The 14,697-nt window shown below is 37.4% G+C and overlaps 1 protein-coding gene across 2 annotated transcripts in view; it reads left to right on the top strand.

Moving 5' to 3' along the window:
• The window catches only part of SNX2 (sorting nexin 2), a 370,668-nt gene extending 363,316 nt beyond the window's left edge, over positions 1 to 7,352 (top strand). For both annotated transcript variants that reach the window (XM_069087818.1, XM_069087817.1), the window contains one exon: positions 6,863 to 7,352. In XM_069087818.1, coding sequence (XP_068943919.1) covers positions 6,863 to 6,913 — 51 coding nt within the window. In that variant the 3' untranslated portion in view covers positions 6,914 to 7,352. The remainder of the gene's footprint in view (positions 1 to 6,862) is intronic.
• The last annotated feature ends 7,345 nt before the right edge of the window (positions 7,353 to 14,697 follow it).

Raw genomic sequence — 14,697 nt, 5'->3', positions numbered from 1 at the left:
TTTTAGTTGTTTTCTTATTCTTTCCCTTACATTGTTTTTGTTTATTGTTTTCCTGGTTCTGCTTATTTTACTTTGCATCCATTCATAGAAGTCTTTCTATACATCTCTGTATTCATCATGTTCATCATTTGTTACAGCACACTAATATTACATATCATTCATGTACCTCCATATATTTTAGACATTCTCCATTCTATGGGCATTTACTTTGCCTCTGGCTTGCTACCACAAATATGATAATGAATTTTTTGGCAGGAACTATATACCTTACAGTGCAATCTTTGGGTTATGAACCATTAAACAGATAGTAAAATGAGTCCGTAAAAGCTCCAACAAAAAACCTAATCTTGTGTCATTTAACAAAAAAAAAAGTTGTACAAAGCATCATATTTGAATGACATAAGTAGAAAATTATGTAATTCTAATGGAAAAACATCTATATAAGATGTAAGCTTTAGTATTAATAGGTGGTTTTAAAACAGATGTTTAGACTATAAAGTTTTTATATCAACTATGCATTTTTAAGTTTGTTCACATTTAATATTATGTTTAAGGAATTATAACCTAAGAATCAGGAGACACACTGTGAAAGTTCTGTTATAGTGAAAAGAGTACTTAATACAAACTACCAACATTTCCTATGGAGGTAAAGCAGTGGTCATGAGGAAGCAAAAAAGATCTGGAGTTTGCCATAATCATCCAACGTGATTTCCTTGCCAAGCAAAGATTTGTCAACAAAGGACACCCCTAGTTTAATAAATTCATTTGCAAAATCCTACAGGACAAGGGTGGTGGAAAATCATGAAAAGTAAATCGCTTCATAAAAATGAAAAGTAATAGGGAGAAAATGAGTTTACCAAAAACTTGGCAGGAGGTCCAGTTAAGTTACATGATCTAGAGAAGCTTTAAGGATAAAACTGGAAGGAGGACAAGAGATGAAAAAGTGGAAAAACCTGCTGATGTTTGTTACTTTTTTCCATCAATGACAATGGACGCCAGATAAGCTGCATGAAGAAGCAGAAGTGGCTGTAAGTGAATGGAGATAAGAAGAGCGCTCAGACCAGACTAAGCCTACATAGAAGAGATCTCTGCAGGAACTGATAAAATTGAGGGGGAATTGAGGGTTTGAGTCTCAGGATCTCTGAAAGAAGTGAAGATACTCAAAACTGGAGAAAATACAAATGTTATTACTATTTGGGAGGGGGGAGCAACACACAGCTTATCGGTAGCCACTTTCCCGTATACCTAATTTCTTATTTCTATAAACTTTTTGTTGTTGCATTTTGTTTTATTGCAAAATCACTTCCCATTAAGCAGTCACACCTGTGGTGTATCTTCCTATGAATATAATTAAGCAAAAACAATCTGTTAGGAGTGATTATAAATGATAGCAAATGACATTCCACACCCTTGTGATTTATCACATTAACAAAAAAGAAGGATGTGAAATCGATTGGTCATTGTATTTGACCTGAATTTTGTTGTCTTTTAATGAACATAATTTTAATCATTGGCTCTTTTCTTCTTTTAGTTCTGATTATTTGCTCTGCATCAGTTTATAAAAGCCTTTCCATGTTTCTCTGGATTCTTCAAATTTTAAATTGCTTCTGATATAATCCTTACATTTTTATGCCACAATTTTTTTCTTCTATACCACAATTGTTGGGCAGTTTGTTTCCAGCTTTTTCATACACAGATTGTACTGCTATGAGTATATGTGTGTGTGTGTGTATGTTTGTGTGTGTGTGTGAGACTTTTCTTTCTATCATTAAACTTCTTTGGGTGTAAATCCAGTTTAATAAATTTATACAATTCCTAGTTGTTTTCCAAATTGGCCAATTAACATCTCTCTGCTATTAGTCTATATTGCTATAAACAAATTTTCAAAATCCCTCCAACACTGACTTTGCATTTTTCTTTTCCTTTTTTTTAATTTAAAAAAAATTATTTTTAGTTTTCAGCATTCACTTCCATAAGATTTTGAGTTCTCAATTTTCTCCCCTTCCCAAGACAGTACGCAGTCTGATGTAGACTCCACATATACATTCATATTAAACATACTTTCACATTAGTCATATTGTAAAGGGGAATTAGAACCAGTGGGAAGAACCATGATAAAGAAGAAACAAAGCAAAAACAAAAAGAGAGAGAACAAATAGTATGCTTCAATCTGCATTCAGACTCCATAGTTCTTTTTCTGGATGTGGATAGCATTTTCCATCATGAGTCTTTTGGAGTTGTCTTAGATCCTTGCATTGCTGAGAAGAGCTATGATTTTGGTTTTTTATTTTTTTGTTTTTGGTGGGATTTTTTTGTTTTTTTTTTTTTATTTGGAGGGGCAGTTGGGGTTAAGTTACTTGCCCAAGGTCACACAGCTAGTATTTTGTGTTAAGTGTCTGAGGCCAGATTTGAACTCAGGTCCTCCTGACTCCAGGGCAGGTGCTCTATTCACTGAGCTACCTAGCTGCCCCGATTTTGCATTTTTTGCCAACATTACTGGTGTCATGGTTATGGATAGGCACGCTAATAATCTTCGGAGACCATATTTTTCAGACCATCTAATCCACCCTGTACCCAAATAGTAATCCTTTCTATTATTATATGATCTACAAGTTGATATGTTGTTTCTACATGAAAACTGCTACGTTTTCCAACTGTCTCACAAAGGATTCCTTTTCAATTGGCGGAGCCAAGATGGTGGAGTAAAAACAGGAATACTGGACAGCTCCCACTCCACACACCTCCAATACCTGTAAAATATGACTCTAAACAAATTTTAGAGCTACAGAAACCACGAAGTGACAGAGAAACAAATCTCCTGCTGAAGGCAGCCTGGCAGGCTGGCAGGAAGGGTCTATTGTACCAAGCTGGGAGCTGAGCCCAGCCCCGCTGAGTTGTGGTCCAGGATCAGATGCCTGTCTGGGCCAGAGCAGACTTAAGGAGAGTGAATCACCAGAAGCTATGGCAGTTTCCAGACTTCTAAACCCATAAATGCCAAAGAGAAAGTAAAAGGTCAGTGGGGAACTCAGTTGTAATTGGGTGATGGAAGAGTGTGGTCCAGCCCCTGCCCCCAGGGCAAGAGGTGGAGGAAGCATGTTGGCTGCAGCTGCCCTGTGGCTGTCTCCAGAGCTCCAGGCCTGCAAATCATAGGGGGAACAAGTGACCATTCAGAGGATAATTGCTCCTGCTTTGACCTGCTTGGATCTGGATTGCAGTCTTAGGTGGTGGTCCTGGGATGTGTGGCCAGTGTGCTAGAGCTTGGGGTGTCTCTAGAGAGGGCACCCTCTTCATAACTCTGACAACATTTGTGAAAACCCCAGCCATTTGGGACACAGCTCTCAGCAATCTGGAAGCAGAGTTCTACACGGGCAAAGAGCAAAAGTCAAGTAATTGGCTGGCAGGATGAGCAAGCAGAGGAAGCACAATCAGACCATTGAATCCTTTTTGGGGAACAAAAAGGATTAAAACATGGAACCAGAAAAAGTCAATGAAGTCAGAACTTCTGCATCAAAAACTTCCAAGAAAAATATGATCTGGTTACAGGCCATGGAGGAGCTCAAGAAGGATTTTGAAAATCAAGTAAGAGAAGAGGAGGAAAAATTGGAAAGAAAAATGAGAATGATGCAAGAAAATCATGAAAAGCAAATCAACAGCCTGCTAAAGGAGACCCCAAAAAATATTGACAAAAATAACGCCTTAAAAAATAAGACTGACTCAAATGGTAAAAGAGGCCCAAAAAGCCAAGGAGGAGAAGAATGTCTTAAAAAGTCAAATTGTCCAGATGGAAAAGGAATTTCAAAAACTCACTGAAGAGAATAATTCCTTCAAAATTAGATTAGAGCAAATGGAAGCAAATGATTTTTATGAGAAATCAAGATACTGTAAAACAGATCCAAACAAATGAAAAAATAGAAGGCAATCTGAAATACCTCATTGGAAAAACCACTGACCTGTAAAGTGGATCCAGGAGAGATCATTTAAAAATTATTGAACTAGCGGTGGCTAGGTGGCGCAGTGAGTAGAGCTCTGGCCCTGGAGTCAGGAGGAACTGAGTTCAAATCTGACCTCAAAAACTTAACACACACACACACACAAAAACTAGCCATGTGACCTTGGGCAAGTCACTTAACCCCAATTGACCTCCAAAAAATTTATTGAACTATCTGAAAGCCATGATCAAAAAAAGAGCCTAGAAACCATCCTTCAAGAAATTCTCAAGGAAAATTGTCTTGATATTCCAGAACCAGAAAGCAAAATAGAAATTGAAAGAATTAACCGATCACCTCTTGAAAAAGATCCCAAAAAGAAAACTACTAGGAACATCATAGCCAAATACCAGAGTTCCCAGGTCAAGGAGAAAATATTACAAGCTTCCAGGAAAATATAATTTGAGTATTGTGGAAGCACAATCAGGATAACACAAGATCTAGCAGCTTCTACATTAAGGGATAGAAGGGCTTGGAATATGATATTCGGGGGGTCAAAGGAGCTGGGATTAAAACCAAGAACTACCTACTCAGCAAAACTGAGTATAATGCTTCAGGGGAAAATATAGTCATTCAGTGAAATAGAGGACTTTCAAGTATTCTTGATGAAAAAAAACAGCTGAACAGAAAATTTTACTTCAAATACAAGGAGCAAGAGAAACATGAGAAAGTAAACAGGAAAAAGAAATCATTAGGAACTTATTAAAGTTGAACTATTCACATTCTTACATGGAATAATTATAACTCATGAGACTTTTCTCAGTATGATAGTTGAAGGGAATATATATATGCATATATGTATGTATAGGAAGGTGTATGTGTGTATAAATACATATGTGAATGTGAATATGTGTGTACATGTATACATAGAGGGCACAGGATAAGTTGAATTTGAAGGGATGATATCTAAAAAATAAAATTAAGAGGTGAGAGAGGAATATAATGAGAGGAGAAAAGGAGAGATAAAATAGGCAAATTATCATAAAAGGCAAGAGAAAACTGTTTCAATGGAGGGGAAGAGCAGGAAGGTGAAAGGCAATGGATCAACCTTACTCATTGAGTTTGGCTTAAGGAGGGAATAACATACACTTGCATTTGGGGAGGATATAAGAGAGCAGATTGGTGGAGGGGGTATTCAGTAAGCTTGCTATTTTGGGGTGGGGGATAGGGGAAGGATGGGGAGAAAATTTAACTCAAAATCTTGTGGAAATGAATGTTGAAAACTAAAAATTTTTTAAAAAAGGATTCCTTTTTTTTTCACTTTTGGATATCTCTGTCAGGAAGTTTTTGCTTACCTCGAGCCTAAATTTGCCAGTTTGCAACTTTTGCTCTAAATTACTTCTAATTCTTCTCTCCAAATCAAGGAGAACAACTCTATTCTTTCTTCTATTTGACAGCCTCTTTCAATAGTTGAAGACAGATGTCTTATGTCCTCTCCCCAAGTCCTTTTCTTTTTCAGAGTGATGATCCTAACTTCCTTTAACTAGTACTAATATGACAAGAACTTTGAGGACCCTCACTGTCCTAGTTGCTTTCCTCTGCATGAACTCAGACTTATCCTGCCCTTCCTAAAATGTGACAGCTGTAACTGAACACATTATTTTTTATGTGGTCTGACCAGGCCAAAATACAACGGTGATTCATATATTAGAAAAATTCATAGAATGCAGATAGATGCAAGAGTAGAGAAATTTTTGTTTGATCTTCTCATCAGTATCAAGAGAGGCATCTAACAAAGAGGTCTGGTTTTGCCACTGTCAGGTGGGGTAACAAGTGCAGAATTGGTTAAAAAAAATCCCTCACAAATACTTATATAAGTCGATGCGTTAAATGGAGTGCTGGTCCTGGAGTCAGGAAGAGCTGAGTTCAAACCTAGCCTCCGGCACTTACTAACCCTGTGGCCTTAGACAAATCTTCTCAACTATAAAATGCATATGATATTTAGCACCTATCCCACAGGATGGTTGTAATAATCCAATGAAATCATTTGTAAAGGTGCTCAGCATAGTGTGTGGCACATTTGCTGCATAAGTGAGTATTCCCTTTATGCATCTTCCTTGTTGCTCCCCAAGTTTGATGAACCTTCTCAGTGAGATGCAGTCACTGTACACACAACTAAAATCAAGTGGGTGAAGACTTCCAGATGATAGGTAGTCTATCCATACACATGTATTGGATGGATACTGCAGATACAAAATAATTGAATTGAAGAAAAACAATGGACTGGTTTAGATTTGGGAAATTGAGCAGAACTTTCATGACTCCCCTAGCTGAAAGAAAAATATTTCATAAAACGATGTTTTCTTTATTGCTACAAAGCTGGTAAGAAGCCTTCAAAGAATCAAAAGAAATGGCGCCCCCAGAATGCAACAGTAGTTACAAATGGACTGTGTGGCATGACCAGGAATGAATTGCATGCAGAAGTTGCCTAAAAGATACCAGTAAAGAGATCTATAACCAGAAAGGGCATCGAGCTAGAGATGTAGTAAAAAATTTAAAAAAGTGAACAAAGGAGACCACTTGCTTCACTAGTAAGGTTAATAGACCTACAGGAACTCACTTAGCAAGTTCACTTGACACCCTAGTAGATTTTTGGAAAGACATAAGCGAGTTACATGGGATCAGAAGATAGGAATGAGGTTGCAGTTTACTCTGTTGGAAAGTGTACTCATATAAATGATTTACATTTAGTTATCTAATGCTTTAATTGGTTAACATTCATATAATATTCAGCTGACCAAATATTAAAATGATCAAAGATTTCCATTCATTTGATTCACAACTGAATTTATATTTTAGGCTACTTTTATCTGATTAGTACATGTATATGCCTATGGAAAATAACATTCATATCTTTTTTTTTTTTATCTACACAGCTGATAAAATACTGGGAGGCATTTCTACCCGAAGCCAAAGCTATTGCCTAGCAAGATGACTTCAAATCAGATTATCTGGATGTTTTTTTCTCAGTTATGCTAAATTCCACAACGAAATCACTTTAAAATCATCTAAATAAACCACTATATATTTTATGAATTAACATGTGGCTTTTTTTATATACTCTGACATTTTATTAACAAGCTGCATGTCCTGACCCTCTTTGAATCAAGTGGACTGTGGCATGACATTCTGCAGTACTTTGCTGAATTGAACACTATTGTGTCTTAATACTTGCACTAAAAAGTGCACTGCAAGGCCAGAAAGTTTTACAATATTTTTTCTTTACAATGTGTTCTGTTATTATTACTACTGTTATCTGACTTCTTTAAATCAAATTATAATTGCATTGATTAATGTTCACTTATACATTCCTGTACAGAATCATGATTTTGTGATTACAATAATAAAAGGTTGTACCTTATGAAATACTAGTTTACACAGATTTTTTTGAGCATGGTTATTAATATATAGGGATGTATTTTTTTTCTTCTAGCAAATCTAGTTTCCATTATTAATTACAGTAATTCCTATATTTATTCATGGTAGCATCTGAAATTGTTACTGAACAAAATCCAATTTGTTTATCAGAAGTCATTGAGCAGCGTGGTAAGATGGAAAAGGTTTTAGTTGGAGGATCTGGGAGCAAAATCCTGACTTTACCATTTGCTACTGGTGTGTGACCTTGAGCAAGTCCCTTAATCTCTTTAAACCTCAGATTCCTCCTCAGTAAAATTAGTCCATTGAATTAGATGACCCCCAAGGTTCCAGCTATAAATCTGTGATCTTATGACCAAAAGAAATCTTCATTTTTAAAAGGTACCAACGAATGTTCATACTAGAGTAGGTAGGGAATAGTAGGTAAGTAGGAAAGCTATGGGGGTTTGGTTTTATCCATATTAACTTCAAAGTATAGTTGTCCAGTGGAAAAAAATATTTTTTGTGCTTCTGGTTATAAATTTTATATATTTTGTCACATATTCATTTATTGCTCTGTTTATCTCTGACTTAGAAGTATTAAAATAAATTTTCATACATCATAAAATTTAACAAATTTTATAATTATGTATGCATACATATATTTATAATTTTACACGTATGCACACACTTTAATGTCAGAAAATTTAATTTTTTCCCCCAGGACAGGGTTTGACAACTGATGGCATATGTTGCTAAGAAAAGATGCAAAGTGACTGAGGACCAAATATGAACTTAGACAAAATTGTGAATTAAGTGAAATTTCTATGCCTACTATCTGTTTAACAGTCTAAATCCTTGCTTTTAAAGTATTAATTGGGAGTGGCTAGGTGGCACAGTGAATAGAGTACTGGCCCTGAAGTCAGGAGGACCTGAATTCAAATCTGACCCCAGACACTTAACACTTACTAGCCCTGTGACCTTGGGCAAATCACTTAACCCCAACTGCCCTCCAAAAAGCAAAATAATAATAATAATAATAAAGTATTAACATAATGAGTTAACATTAGGTGTGTTCCTTCCCAGCCCTCCCTTATAAAAGAAACTGCATATAGAACCTGTAATACCTTTTTCCTACATCCCTTCACTGCCCTTTTTCTGAAAATGGAGTAAACACAGACTTGACTTTACCACTTCTGAATGATTTCCAACATTTGATAACAAGGCTCATAGTATGCAGTGAATATTTATGAAACTTAGTCATCCCAGTGAAATATCCTAAACAGTAAGCATGGCTAAAAGCATTAGAGGAAATGAGAATGCAAATAATAATTATTGCTCTCTCCTATCCCTCTTTCCCCAAAGTAAGTCTTTTTATGTCCTGAATACAGTTCATTTGGCAGAGGAGGATTATGGTTGCAAAGGAGTAGAGAAGGTTGATGCCCCATATTTCTGTTTGCTTTTTTTCCATCTCTTTTTAAGATTTCAGTTCATTTTTTGCTAAAAATTTTCAAATCCTGTCCCTAGAATTAAATGGCTCTTTGACTACCTCTCAGTGAGATATGACAAACCTTAGTACAGGTGAACCCGACAACTGTAGATGCTGTAAGAAGACTCCAGTTTTGGCTCTCAAGTAGTCACACAGTAAGAATGAGCACTCTAATAGGTCAGATAACAATAGATTTATTTTTAAAAAATCAAAATCTTTTGTTTATATATTTATGGCCAAGGAGGAAGGGTGGCTCACTCACCTTGTGTTATATAAAATCACAGAGGAATCAAATGAAATTTTTCCACTTATCAAACAATACCATTTAACAAAATCATTGGAAACTACTGGTTATTGTGTAGTAGCAGAAGAAATCATACTTTTCATTTGAGTAGCCCTTTAAAATTTTCAAAGCACTTTCACATTTATCATTTCATTTTAACCTAAGTAAATTGAATTTTAACCTCTTCCACTGACATTAAGCTAGCCAGTGAAAATATTTTGTTCTCAAAATGGGTATGTGTATGTATTTAAAATAGAAAATGGATTTTTTCACCATTGAGATGATGGGCCCCCCAATTTTTTTTCTGTAGGAATGTTCACAAGCAAGGGAATAGGGAATAAATACTTTATTGAACAAATTTCTTCAAGTTGAAAAATAGGGAAGGGTGGCTTCTGCTCTACACAATGAATATGGAAATACAAAATTGGGGAACTGAGGCTTACTTAATCTCAAAATCTTAGCTTCTTAAGGGCACATTAAAAGGTATGACTTGGTCTACACAGGTATAACCTATATCAGATCACTTGCCTTCTCCATAAGTAGGGTGGAAAGAGAAGGAGGGAAAGAATTTGGAACTCAAAATTTTAAAAACAAGTATTAAAAATTGTTTTTATATGTAATTGGAGGAAAATACAGGACTAAATAAAAAGAGAAAAGAAGAAAGGGTATGACTTTTCTATGATCATGCATACAGCTAGTATAAGTCAGAGGCAGAACTTGAGGCCAGGTTTTTGACCCCAGGATTTAATTCTTTTCCAACAGACCACATTTGCTTTTCATATGAGTACTACTAAGAAAAAAACTATCTAGAATGATAAGTTCACATAATAGGAAAGTTATGAGCAAGGGAACAATGATGCTTGAAACTTTTCTTGAGGTGGCTTTTTAAAAAGTGAACTTTTTAAAGTTTTAGAGCTTGCTAACTACAACAGCAAATAAATGAAGCAGAGTAGAGACACTATGAGAAGTACTGGCACTAGCCTTAATTTTTGTGGCTTTTCTTTAACAAAGCACAGAGTTACTGATGCTGTTAGAAATGAGCATTTTCCTTTAAATTTGTGATTTTTAAAACACTTGGGTCTGCCATCCAGCACCACTTTTTTTGCTAAGAGATTGTGCCTCCATTAAAATCTAAAGTGTATTGGAAAACAGGATTTATTTGAGAGGAATTTACTAAGAATAAGTTTTGCTATAGGTATATATGTTTAATTGAAAAAGTCACTTAACCTTTTTGACCATTTTTCATTTTTTAAATGGGGGGAAGGAGTTGTACTAGATCAGGGGTGGGGAACCTGCCACCTTGAGGCCACATGTGGCTTTACAGGTCCTTGGGTACAGCCTTTTGACTGAGCCCAACTTTTACAGAATAGATTCATTTACTAAGGGGATTTGTTCTGTGAAGTTTGGATTCAGTCAAAAGGCCACACTTGAGGACCTAGAGGGCCACACGTGGCCTCAAAGCTGCAGGTTCCCCTTCCCTGTACTAAATGATCTCTAAGGTCCCTTTCAACTCTTAACGGTCCTATGAAAAGTCAAGTCAAAGAACACTAGCACTGATTTTCTACAAGATGGACACTGGGAGATAAAAATACAAAAATAAAATTGTTCCTCAGTCAAGTAACATTTATTAAGAGTTTATGGAGTATGTGTGTGGGGGCGGGGGGGAAGGAGGAGGCAGAGCCAAGATGGCAGAGTAAAGGGAGGGACTCATCTGAGCTCTCCCCCAAACCCCTCCAAATACCTTTAAAAATGACTAAACAAATTCTAGAGCAGTGGAAGCCACAAAAGCATGGAGTTAAACAAATTTCCAGCCCAAGACTCCTTGGAAAGTTAGCAGGAAAGGTTTTACACAGGAGCACAGGCCTCAAGGTGACTGAATCACCGGCAACAGTGGCGATTGCCATACCTCTCAGCCCACAGATGCCAAAGACAGCTTAGAAGATCAGCAGGAAAGGGCTGTTACGCCCGGGTGAGAGTGGAGCATAGTCCAGGGCAGGCCACTCCAACACAGTCATTTGGGAGTGACTGAATCGCCAGTGGCAGCAGCTGCTTCAGAGGCCTCAGCCCACAGGTGGGTTAGAAAGGGTCAAACAACTGGTCAGTGGGAAATTACAGGGGCAGGACTGTGTTGCTTTGCCCTTGGATCCAGGTCCCGGTCCTGAGCGGCATTCCCAGGGTGAGGAGGAGCACTGGCATAGCAGAGCTTGTGGCCACAGTGGAGGGGTTACCTCCTCATAGTTCCAGGGCACAAAGGGGCTCCTGTGGTGACTCACAGTCCAGGAGAGAAGTAAAGGGAGGTGTTTACTTCTCTCCTGGACTGTGAGTCATCCTTTAGATCACATCACCTTGGAAGAACTGAAAACTGACAGGTCCCTACAAGTATCTCTGAAAACAACCACAAAAATATCCCTAAAACTTGGAACAGTGCACCCTGCACCCTGCAAGCAGAACCCTACTTTAACAAAGAGTTAAAAGTCAAATAATAGACTGGGGAAATGAGCAAACAACAGAAAAAAACTGATGACAGAAAGTTACTGTGGTAACAAGTACGATCAGAACACACACTCAGAAGAAGACAAAGTCAAAGCACCTACATCCAAAGCCTCCAAAAAATACGAATTATTCTTAAGCCGTGGAAGAGCTCAAAAAGGAGTTTGAAAATCAAAAAGAGAGGTAGAAGAAAAATTGGGAAGAGAAATAAAATTAATGCAAGAAAATCATGAAAAACAAGTCAAAATCTTGGTAAAGGAGACATAAAAAAAAAAAACTGAAGAAAATAACACCTTAAAAAACAGACTAGGCCGAATGGCAAAAGAGGTCCAAAAAACCAATGAGAAGAAGAATGCTTTAAAGAACACAACTGGCCAAATGGGAAAGGAAGTCCAAAAGCTCAATGAAGAAAATCCTTAAAAATTAGAATGGAGGGAGCCAAGATGGCAGCATAGAAGCAGGAAAACTCCCTGAGCTCCCCACATAACCACCTCAAATACCTATAAAATATGACTCTAAACAAACTTTAGAGCTACAGAACCCACACAGTGACAGAGAACCAAATCTGCTGAAGGCAACCCAGCAGGCCAGCAGGAAGGGTCCATCTTAGCCTGCTGGGAGCCAAGACCAGCCCCATGTGAACCCACAGATTCAGTTTTAGCCCAGGGTGGCCCTGACCAGCCAATGAGAGCAGATTTCACACAAGTGGATCATCAGCAGCTGTGGCAGTTGCCAGCATTATCAACCCATAAATGCCAAAGGCGAAGTAAAAGGTCAGTGTGGACTTTGCAGGAACGAGGGGACCAAGAGTGCAGACTGGCCTTTGCCCCGGGGGTGAGAATATGAGAAGCAGTGGAGGCATGGCCACCTCCATGTGGCTGCTCCAGAGCTCCTGGCCTGCAGATTGTAGGGGGAACAAGCCACCATTTGGAGGGTAATCACTCTTGCTTAACCTGTTTGGATCTGGATCACTGTTTAGGGTGGAAGTCCTGGGGTGTGTGACCAGGTGCCAGAGTGGGTGGAGGCTTCATAGAGGGCACCCAACTAATAGCTCCAGCAGCTGTGAAAACCCTAGTGATTTGGGACAAAGCTCTCCTCTCTGGAAGCAGAGTTCTACTGTGACAAAAGCTCAAAAGTCAGGTAGTTGAGTGGCAACATGAGCAAGCAAAGGAAGCAAAGCAAGCACAGTAGTCAAACTTAAGATTCCTTTTTTGGGGACAAAAAGGAGCAAACCATGGAATGGGAGGAAGACAATAAAGTCAGAATTCCTGCACCAAAAGCTTCCAAGAAAAATATGAGTTGGTTACAGGCCATGGAGGAGCTCAAGTAGGATTTTGAAAACCAAGTAAGAGAAATGGAGGAAAAATTGGGAAGAGCAATGACAACGATGCAAGAAAATCATGAAAAAAAAAAGAAAATCATGAAAAGTGAGTCAACAACCTGACTGAAGAAAATAACACCTTAAAAAATAGACTAACTCAAATGGCAAAAGAGGCCCAAAAAGCCAATGAGGAGAAGAATGCCTTAAAAAGCCAAATTTTCCAGATAGAAAAGAATGTCAAAATCTCACTAAAGAGAATAATTCCTTCAGAATTAGATTGGAGCAAATGGAAGCTAGTGACTTTATGAGAAAGCAAGATACTATTAAACAGATCCATACATATGAAAAAATAGAAGGCAATGTGGAATATCTCATTAGAAAAACCACTGACCTGGAAAATAGATCCAGAAGAGATAATTTTAAAATTAGTGGACTACCTGAAAGCCATGATCAAAAAGGAACCTAGAAATCATCCTTCAAGAAATTCTCAAGGAAAATTGCCCTGATATTTTAGAACCAGAGGGCAAAATAGAAATGGAAAGAATTCACTGGTCACCTATTGAAAAAGATCCCAAAAAGAAAACTCCTAGGAATATTATAGCCAGGTTGTGGAGTTTACAGGTCAAGGAGAAAATATTACAAGCATCCAAGAAGAAACAATTTGAATATTGTGCAAATACCATCAGGATAACACAAGATCTAGCAGCTTCTACATTAAGGGATCAAAGGGCTTAGAATATGATGTTTTGGAGGACAAAGGAGCTAGAATTTAAACCAAGAATCCCAGCAAAACTGAGTATAATTTTTCAGGGGAAAATATGAAGTCATTCAATGAAATAGAGGACTTTCAAGCATTCTAGATGAAAAAACCAGAGTTGAATAGAAAATATGACATTCAAATACAAGAAGCAAGAGAAGCATGAGAAGGTAAACAGGGTAAAGAAATCATAAGGAACTTATCAAAGTTGAACTATTTACATTCCTGCATGGAAAAATGATAATTGTAACTTATGAAACTTTTCTCAGTATGAGGATAGTTGAAGGTAATATAAATGTGTGTATGTATGTATATATACATATATGTCTATATAGAAGGGTATGTGTGCATATGAATGCATATGTGAGTGTGTGTATATATGTGTACAGGTATACATAGACAGAGGGCACAGGATCAATTGAATAGAAAGGGATGATATTTAAAAAATAAAATTAAGAGGTGAGAGAGGAATATGATGAGAGGAGATAGGAAGAGACAGAATAGGGTAAATTATCTCATATAAAAGAGGCTAGGGAAAACTGTTACAATGGAGGAGAAGAGCAGGAAGGCAAAAGGGAATGGGTCAACCTTATTCTCATTGAATTTGCCGTAAGGAGTAAATAACATATACCCTAAATTGGATATCTTACCTACAGGAAAGTAGGGGGGAAGGGGATAAGAGGGGGGATGATAGAAGGGAGGGCAGATTGGGGGGGGAGGGTAGTTAGAAGCACACACTTTTGAAAAGAGATAGGGTCAAAATAGATAACAGAACAAATGGGGGACAGGATATCATGGAGGAAAATATAGTTAGTCTTTCACAATATATCCACTATGGAAATATTTTGCACAACTACACATATATAACCTATACTGAATTGCTTATCTTCCCAGTAAGGGTGGGTGACAAGGGAAGAAGGGAAAGAATCTGAAATTCAAAGTTTTAAAATCAAATGTTTTTTTTTTAATTATTATTAGTTTTTTTACATGCACTGGGAAATAAGATTTACAGGCACT

This window comes from Petaurus breviceps, unplaced genomic scaffold (genome assembly GCF_028583685.1).
Source record: "Petaurus breviceps papuanus isolate PSGF00001 unplaced genomic scaffold, PetGlider_PUasm1.0 183, whole genome shotgun sequence".
Taxonomy (NCBI): domain Eukaryota; kingdom Metazoa; phylum Chordata; class Mammalia; order Diprotodontia; family Petauridae; genus Petaurus; species Petaurus breviceps.
The sequence above is the reverse complement of the archived record's forward strand: the minus strand, read 5'-3'. Positions and strand labels throughout refer to the sequence as shown.